General features: G+C 50.0%; 1 protein-coding gene across 1 annotated transcript; it reads left to right on the top strand.

The window, feature by feature from the left end:
- Positions 1-5,996: 5,996 nt before the first annotated feature.
- LOC137148637 (membrane-spanning 4-domains subfamily A member 4A-like) lies at positions 5,997-9,458 on the top strand. Its single transcript, XM_067541559.1, has 6 exons — positions 5,997-6,084; positions 6,408-6,522; positions 7,102-7,212; positions 7,490-7,546; positions 7,642-7,791; positions 9,264-9,458. Exons 2-6 carry the CDS (start codon positions 6,463-6,465, stop codon positions 9,456-9,458), a joined length of 573 nt encoding a protein of 190 aa, XP_067397660.1. The 5' UTR covers positions 5,997-6,084; positions 6,408-6,462.
- Positions 9,459-9,611: the final 153 nt, after the last annotated feature.

Raw genomic sequence — 9,611 nt, 5'->3', positions numbered from 1 at the left:
CTCCCCTTCAAATTTGGATACACCCTGTCCCATGTAGGAGAGGACTAACGGGATCTGTATTGGAGCAAGTCCTTGGCTCCTGGGAAGCCCAGGGCATTGGGCCTTTTGGTACCTGATGGGTAACCCACAGCATCTCGTATTCTGGGTGCAGCTAAACTGGGGGATGTCGGTTGGCTTGTGAATGTGTTCTCTCCATGTGCTGTCCCAGCTCTGCACAGGTAGCTGACCCAGCAAACCCTGATAGAACTACCCAGAAAGACCACAGACTTGGTTCAGCAGCGAAGGTACTCGACCAGGTTTATTGTCACTGAAGCACAGTGTGGTGCTATGTATAAGAAAGGGGACTATTTATATCACTGTTACTTTGTACAAAGTGTTTATATTGATTGTGTATGTCATGGAAGGTGCCAATGAAAAGCTTTTGAATTGCTAAGTATGATTATCTTGATTATATGCATGTATCATCTTGGTCTCTGAAGTTATGAATATTGCCTATGTACTTGTATTTTAAACATGTATTATAGTCCTGGGTGACACCCCTCAGATTTACATCAGGGCTAAACAGCTATGTGTTGATGGCTTAGTAAGGACACTCCACTCTCTCAATGGGCCACTGAAGAATCTCATCCTGCCCGGCATGCCTTTCCTGTGGACGCCTCAGACGGCGAGGAGCCAATGGCTACCCCTGTGATACAGCAAAACATGTAGGAGCATGTGATATGTTCTTGTGAGCTTGGAGTCCATCTTGGGCCAGTAACTTTGCATAAACCAGGGCTGTGTGCTTTGTTTGGGACAGTAAAGTCCCATGCACATGGCAAAGGCTATAAAAGATCCCTGAGACATCCCCATTCTGCCTCTTCCCTGCTCTCATTTTCTGGACTGTGGATTTACGACTAAAAGGAGCATCTGGGACTATGGGCTGAGGGCCTGCCGATCTTTTGGAAGTTACCAGTGAGACTTTTGCAAGCCAACAGTCTATTCCATCACTGCTACCAACCTGGTCTATTAACCAATTATAACTTGCTGCTTTTCTTTTCTTAATAAATATTTGCATGGTTTTCTCAAGGTTGCTTGACACTGTGGTATTTGGGTAAGTGTTTGATCCTTTGGGATTAGTAAGAACCTCCTATAGGGTGAATTGGGTTTTTAATAACCTCTCACTATATTAGACCTGTTTGTGTGGATAGGAGCCACAGGCTGATGTGCCTGAAGGTGGACTGGGTTTGACTTCTGGTTAACCAGGGTGGTGCTGCAGGAGCTCTTTTGTTACTGGCTTGGTGAATCTAATTAGAATAAACATCCAGCTTTTGGGGATTGTCTGCCCTATTTCTTGCAGTCTGCCCTGAGTGTGGCGTTCTCAGTGTCCAACCCAGTCACACAGAGTACTAGTGCCCCAGAGACTTTACAGTTACACAAACACATGTATACCCATTCCATGGGACCAGTTCAGTCAGCAGTGGGACTTCCTACTGCCCCATCGGCCGGACAAAGGGTTAAGGTGAGGTACCCTCACGCTTACGGACTGGGATAAAGAACTTACATACCACCTTGCATGTCTCCTGATGTCAGCTTTGTTACCTCTCCTTGTTCCTGATATCTTGAACAAAACGTCCCTCTTCATTTTCTTGTCAAACCAGCCTATCTTGTACTAGCTGGGATATATTTATGTAAATAGTGAGTGCCTAGCACACTAGCAACAATGGGGCTAAGTTCATGTATGTGACAGTGAACTTGTAAGCATCTGCTTGAATACATGACCTGATGTTGGTTCACAGCCTCTGGTTCAAGCCTCAGCTCTTGCACAAGGCTCAGTGCTCCAAGCTTTCTCTATTACAGGGGCAATGTTGCACAGTCTCGAGTGCGCTGCCAAGGCTCTGGAGGGCTTCATCAGCGGTGCAGTAACACTACGCAGGGCTGGGCACAGCACAAGTGCTGAAGCAGCTCTGTAAACGCTGGCTTGTGACAGCGCTTGGGTAACTCCTGCCTTCCTCAGCTGCCCACAAGTTCCTGCATTCGCAAGAGAAGTGGGTACATGGGCTGGTCTAAGACAGAAAGTTACAGGCCATGGAACTTGTGGAGCTGGAAGCAGTAACCAAGGCACACGATGTACTCGCTGTGCCCCAATGAGAAGGGACTCTCCCATCTCTGTCTCCATTTCCCCCATCTGGAAAATTACAGACTAGCCACCTTCCATGATGGGGAAGGGTCCTGGGCCTTAATTGTTTTTATTCACATATGATGAGAAGCTCAGGTGCAACGTACCATTGTAACCCCCCCCCCCCTCTTCTCAGAGCACTGCATTTCTCCTCTAGTGGCTGATCCACAGGGGCTTGCATCTGTTGCAGCTCCTTGCGGGGAGATGGATTCCTCTAGATATTAGATTCCTCTGTTCCTCCCTACTGCAGGGCTCCCTCACTGAACTTTGCTAATGGCCCGGGTGTCCTGTGTCCTGTATTGTCCTGCTGAGGAAGGGATGTGGCCGCTGGGTCTATCACACCGAGACTGAGTGTTCAAGCAAAGACCTGGGCAGCTGTAGCTAATACACATGGTTCAGCTGTGGGGATGAGCAACAGAGCAGAGCCTGCGTGGGGCCTGATGGTCCATGTGAGCTGCCAGTCACCTACACCAGTACCATGCACAAGCCACGCTGGTGTACATGGGGAGGTGAGGTAATAGAGAGTAAAGCTTTAATGCACTATGGCTCATGAATATCTCAGCTGGCTTCTTCACCACAGCTCTGCTTTGGCCTGGCCTAATGTCAGGTGTCTCATAACCAGTTTTAAGAGAATTAAAGCACCCTGAACAGAAAGCACCTGAGTAGGGGAGGACACAGTGTTGTCTTAACTCTACATCTCCAAAGGAATTCTATACTTCCTTCCTACCACCACTGCCTCAGCCCTGCTGGAGACATTTGAGATGTGACTGCTCTGGAATTTCATTTTTTTTGTAACCAAAGGTTGTGGGGTGTGTGTGTGTTTCCAAGTGGGTGTAAACTAGAGTTGATTAAAACTCTTCTGGAAAATGGGGGGGTTGTTAAATATTTTGTGGGAAAATTATCACTTTTGATAACTTCCAAACAAGCTGCTTGTGACATTGAATTTTCTGCTCTAGGTTTTTGAAAAGCGAAAAATGTCAGGTCATTTTGGAGGAGAGGAGGCAGTGAGGGTATTTCATTTTCCCCCTTTCTCCTTTTTTTTGGGGGGTGGGGCTGAGCTCCAGAGAAGGCCCCTGTACAAATACTTGCTTTCAAAAATGAAAATGAAATCTTTCACTTAAAATATTTTAATGAAAAACTTTAGTTTAAAAAAAAACCAAAGAATCTCACTCACCCTTTCGGAAAATGTTGATTCTTCATAAAAATGGTCACACTGGGTCAGACCAATGGTCCATCTAGCCTGGTAACCTGTTTTCCGCCTATGGCCTGTACCAGATGCTTCAGAGGGAATGAATAAAACAGGAGAATTTATCGAGTGATTCATCCCCTGTTCTCCACTCCCAGTTTCTGGCAGTCAGAGGCTTAGGCACACCCAGAGCATGGGGTTGCATCTCTGCCCATCTTGACTAATAGCCATTGATAGACCTAGCCTCCATGAATTTATCTAATTCTTTTTTTGAACTCAGTTATACTTTTGGCCTTCACAGAATCCCTTGCAATGGGTTCCACAGCTTGACTGTGTGTTGTGTGAAGAAGTACTTCCTTATATTTGTTTTAAGCCTGCTGCCTATTAATTTTGCTGGGTGACCCCCTACTTCCTGTATTATGTGAAGGGATAAATAACACTTTCATTTTCTCCACATCATTCCTGATTTTATAGACCTTGGGTATATTCCCCCTTATTTATCTCTTTTTCTAAGATGAACAGTCCCAGTCTTTTGAATCTCTCTTCAATCCAGCCTCATTTAAATCTACTTTCTCAGATTCCTGCTGTCTCTGGTCATGGATTCTGATTTCAAACAGTCTCTGGTGCTCAACTCCCAAACACAGCCCTAGAAGAATGCTGATAAATTGAAGGGTTTCAGGGAAGGATGGTTAAAGGATTGGAAAATGCCGGATAGTGATTGAGCTCTTCCAGTCTAGTGATTTATTAATAAACTATTTCTACTCATTATAGCACTCTGTACCTCTCCACATGCCCCTGCCCCTAGTGGTGGCTAAGCCACCTAGACGTTTGAGTCTGCTATATGTCTAGTAGCAGAGACTCAGCTATTAAGATCCCGAGGTTACAGATTCAATCCCTAATAGCAGTAGCTAGGGGCATCATTGTTTCCTTAGATTAAGAAAAGGTTATGGGTTAACTTGACAGAATACAATCAATACCTATATGGAGTACATAAACTTGATAATTAAGGGCTCTTCAGTCTAGCAGACAAAGACTCTATCAGGGTCTGACGGGTAGAAGCTGCAGCAAGGCAAATTCAGACAAGAAATAAGATGGTTGTTTTTTTTTTAATACTGAGGGTAATTCACCATTGGACCAACTTACCAAGGGCTGTGGTGGATTCCCAATCACTGTCAAATTTTTAAATCAAGATTGAATTAGCGCAGGTCCTTAGAAACAACATCCAAACAGTAATACATTCAGGGCTGTCCCATGGGCTAAGTAGGAGGTTAGACTAGCTGATCACAGCGGTCCCTTCTGGCTCTGGAATCTACTCTAGGTGAGTCATGCTGGCAGTGACTGTGGGCACTGTAACATGTGCAGTGGGTGGTGCGGATATGTCTCACTGAATTGTGTATGGGGCTGGAGCAGTGATTGTTCTAGGACTAGGAGAGAGAGGAGAGGGAGGATGGCTGCCAGTGGGGGCAGGGAGGTAGTCATTCACTTGTAGGATTGATTGTCCCCTCACCACAAAACAAACTCCCCCCCCCCCAAGGTTTACTGGTTGTGTGTGTGTGATGGGGTTACCTCCTAGAGATAAGCCTTGTAAATCAATGTGCATTTGCAGCAGCTTCCCCCCAGCTGAGTCCTCTGCTGGTGCCGCCTGGCCTGAAGGGGGCAAGGTCTGGGATTGAGACAGGTGGGAGGGAGGCTCTTGGCAGGCCACAGAGAAAGGACGCTGTCTATGGGGAAATCTGTTGGGGAAGCAAGGAGGCTGCCTGGGCCCTGGGTGTTTGTCTGGCTGGGAGGTGTGTTGGGTGGGGAAGGGGGTGCGGGGTGGACTCAGGAAATGGCCCCGTGGCTGGTTTGGGGGGAGGGGGCACTGTGGCATGGGCACAATGCCAGCCCCTGCCTCCTCAGTACAAAATTACCAGCCTGGGTGCAAATGTCTGAGCAACTATTCCAGAGGGGTGAAGGGTGTGTGTGGGAGGGGGGAGAGGGAGGAATGGGGTGCTCACCTCTAGGGGTGTGTGGGGGCAATGGGGTGCTTGTTTCCAGGGGTGATTGTGGGGGGCAATGGGGTGCTCACCTCTGGGGGTGGATGGTTGTGGGGAGATGATGGGGTGCTTGGGGTCAGCTGGGGAAGCTAGGGAGGTGGATACATCCTGGGGGGGGGGGGGGCAGCTCTCCAGGTGGTTGTGCTAATCTCTCCCTGAGGGCGGAAAGGTGGTGTGTGTGTGGGGGGGGCATTATCTCAATGGCAATGCCATCCTGACATGTCTTTCCCTGGTGACTCTCCCCAACACGTTCTTGTCCCTCTGGAGCTGCAGATCCCCTCACCCACCCTGCAGCCACTTGTCCCCGTCCCCTGGAGCCACCGAACCCCACAGGAAGCTGTTTGGCTTGGCCTCCCGATGGGCTCCCCCCCTTGGTCCTGAGCTGCTGTGACCTTCCCTGGGCTGGCTGGGAGCTGACAGGCCCCTGGCCATCTCTGCTCTCCCCCTGCGTGGGGAGCCTGGGACGCAGTAACTGCAGAGGGCAGCATGTGCTGGGCTGTGTTGAAAGCCCTTTCTCTGTGGTGAACATCCGCCAGTCCCCCAGGAGGTTGGGACATTTCCTGGCAGGCCTCCAATGCGACAAGGGGATTGGATCAGCCTGGGGTGGGGGGTTTGGGGAGCAACAGGAAAAACAGGCGTGAAGCTGGTGATGAGCACCCGCGCTGGGAGTTTGGAGCCCAGCTCTGCGCCAGGACAGAGCAACTCAGGTGAGTGTAGGGAGGGAGATGTGGGTCACAGGCAGGGCTGGGTGGGCGAGGGGGCAATGGGGAGGGCAGTAGATGGGAGGAGGAGTTTGGGGCTGGATCAGTGGAGGGGTGACTGCCCTGAGGGGGACAAAGGATGCTCTGGGACAGAACAGGACCCCTACCATTCATTCCCCCTAGCCAATAGAGTCTCTTACCCTGGGACCCCTAAATCTGTGCCCTTATCACGGTCTCCTCTCCTCCTGGGGGTGCCTTTCTCAAGGGGGAGGGCTCCCTGGGCTCCAGGTGCTCCTCAGCTTGACGCTACCCCATTCCTTCCTTCGCAGGCTCGTTCGCAGGCGTGCAAGGGGTTGATCCGTGTTACCACGCCCAGGAGCTGCCATGCCGGAGCTGGAATCTCAGCTGCACAGCTTTCTTGGGGTGCAGCCCAGAGTCTTTGGGGTGAGGTTTGCCCAGGGGAACACAGAGCTGGGGCTTTCTTCCCGTGTCTCCCCTGCCTTAACCTCCCTGCTGTTCTCTCCACCCACCCCCGGGGGGCAGAGCCCCCAGACCTGGCTTTGTGGGCCATGGACGTCCAACTCCTTTGCCCTCCCCTACCCCCCAGAGATGAAGGTGGCTCCCTGGGGGATGGGGAGAAGGTGGATGGGGATCCAGCAGAGCCACTACCTGCTCTGGGTATAAGGAGAAGCCAGTCTTCTTCCAGGCCTACAGCTCTGCCACCTGGACTCCAGTCGCCCATCTAAGGGTCTTGAGTGCTCTGGGTCTCAGGGCCCTGCACTGGGCCATAGGGCTACTCAGACTCCTTTCTGATAGGGCTTGAGATTCAGAAGCGTGAGGGGAAGCAAATGCCTATGTGGTTTATCAGCGCCAAGGCCCCCCCAGCCTGGCTCAGCAAGGTTGGCTTGTGGTCTCTGCATTCCAAGGGGCGTCATCCCTGCGCATTGCTATCTGCTGGGCATTATTTGTGACTGCCATGCTCCCAGCCCCTTGGCCAATGGCTGCAGCCTCTCTCGTTCCCAGGCGGTGCTAGTGGCGGTGGGGCTGCTGCAGGTGGCCTTTGGAACCCTCTTCGTCATCGACAACTGTGCTTACACAGACGCCATCGGCATCCACTTCTTCCCAGGAGTCCTGGTAAGAGAACGAGTTGTCTCAGCTACCCCTGCTGGCCCACCCGCACCCACCTCTGCCAATGCCCCTCAACCCCGACCCACAGTCCCCCTGCTGTCCCAGCCCTGGGCTCCCCATATACACAGCTCTGCTGGTGCCCCTCAACTCCAACCCATAGTCCCCTTCTATCCCTGCTGCCCCTCCCCGCCGCTCTGCTGAGGCCCTGCAGTGCCAGCCCTAGTGCTGAGTAGCCCCCCACGCCCTGACTATTACCTCTTGTGCTCTGACTCTTCCCCTACAGTTATTCTTGGCTGGCATCATTGCCATCACTGCTGACAGAGCACCTAGCATGGCCCTGGTGAGTGACCCATCCTGTTCCTCTCTGTCTCCCCTGCCCCCTCAGGTAACACAGGGGTCCCTAGCAGCATTGCCTACAGCGCTGCTATTTTCCAGGTGAAAGCCTGCCTAGTGATCCAGATTGTTGCCGCAGCTGTTGTCGTGACAATCAACTTCCTCTACGTGAGGGATCTGCTCTCCTACCTCGATTTCTACTGTGACTACCAGGACCAGGTCCAGAACTGCCGTGTGCGCGATCAGATCCTGGTGGGTTGCCCGCAATCCCATGCCCAGCCCTGCCTTGTTTTGGGAGGCCACTGACTGTTTTCTGGGGGAGGTATATGATCCGGGGGAATTCAGTCTCCATCTTCTTTTATTCCTGGGCTTCCGCTCCACCCCCTCAATTGCTATAGAGCTGAAGGCCAGAGTGGACCATTGTAATCATCTAGTCTGACTTCTTGCACAGCATGGCCAGAGAATGTTTTGTCTTGGGTTCTTATCTGCCCCCACGGCTGTAGCATATGCTTTAATGTATGGATGATGGGAAAGGCTAACTCCCATCATGCTTAAATACCTTTTGAGGATCTGGGGCTAAGTGACTTGCTGTAGATCATGCAGGACATTGATGGCAGAGCCAGGGATTCTTGGATCACCCTCCTTCTCCCAATAACTGGATGTTACCCAATAATTTCACCCAGTTCAACCCAATAGCTTGTGGTTGAACTACAGCATCTATCTTAGAATGAGATCTGGTCTCAACTTCAGCCATCCAAGTAATGGCGATTCCATCCCGCACCTTGGGAAACTGTCCTAGCAATCCAATGTCCCAAGATAGGCGCTTGCCACTGGAAATCTGTGGAGAATTATGAGTGGTTTTTTTTTCAAAGTCTTGCTCAATTCTCCTTTTTTCCCCTCTATCCCCACCCCAATTTGTATTGGAAATGTCGGGGAAATCTGTGGGATATCCCTCAGTGAATCTGACATGAATAGGTTGGTTGGCGTTTGGATTGGGGGTTATTAGAAATCAAGTTGGTTTTTATTTCAATCTTTTATCATTCTGTGTTTTCAAACCATTCTACTGGCTTTATGCAATGTGCATCTGAAGCTGCTTGTCAGTATTAGTGCAGCAAAGGACTCAGGAGAGCTGGATAGAAGAAATCTTGTGGTTCAGGCACTGATCTGGAAGCCAGGAGTTCTGGGTTGAGATCCTCAGTCTGCCACAAACTTTCTGTATGACCTTGGGCAAGTCACTTCATCTCCTGGTGCTTCAGTTCCCCATCTATAAAATGGGAATAACAGTCCTTCCGGTCTCTCAGCTTTTGCCTGTCTTGACTATCTAGACTGTAAAATCTCTGGGATACAGACCATCTCACATAATCTACTCCTAGCACAATGGAGTCCCAAGCTTGTAGGCCCTATTGTAATATTAAATCATAATCCTGTAAAGTGCCCGGCACCTATTAGGTGCTGCATAACTAATAAATGAATGATGACTATTAATAGTAAATATGCACACAGAGTGGAATTCCACAATGATGTATATTTCCCATAGTCACAGGCATCACTTAAAGGGGGCTGGATGAAGCTCTTAAGAAGATATTGCATCAGTATAGGGGACCATCCCCCACAGACTGCCTGTGGGGATGGATGTGGTGATGTAGTTGTGTTTTCCTAGCTCTCATTTCTGTGTTGATTCCAGGGAATTGTCTGTAACTCTCTGTCCTTGGTCTGTTCTCTAGGTCTACTGCACGGGTATGCGGGGCATTTCACTGTTCACGGCAACTTTGGGGTTGTGCCTCACCATTTCTCTGACAGTGTTTGGATGCAAAGCCATCTGTTACCAGAACTCTGAAGATGATGTGGTAATTAAACAGCAGCTGAATAAAAGAGAAAGGGAAGAGAGACAGAATGGGAAAACAGAGGATCTTTATTAAGCAAAATAGCATTAACTACAGACACACACAGCTCCATTTCCAGCTTTGTCTCTCTTGTTGACCACAGGCTGTACCCTGCTTGGAACTCTGCACAGCACAGACAGCAAGTGGCTGAGTAATACATGACACATATATTATATCATTACACAGACA

Source organism: Emydura macquarii, unplaced genomic scaffold (assembly GCF_026122565.2).
Source record: "Emydura macquarii macquarii isolate MOO-44397 ecotype Brisbane River unplaced genomic scaffold, CSIRO-AGI_Emac_v2 contig_670, whole genome shotgun sequence".
NCBI classification, from domain to species: domain Eukaryota; kingdom Metazoa; phylum Chordata; order Testudines; family Chelidae; genus Emydura; species Emydura macquarii.
The sequence above is the reverse complement of the archived record's forward strand: the minus strand, read 5'-3'. Positions and strand labels throughout refer to the sequence as shown.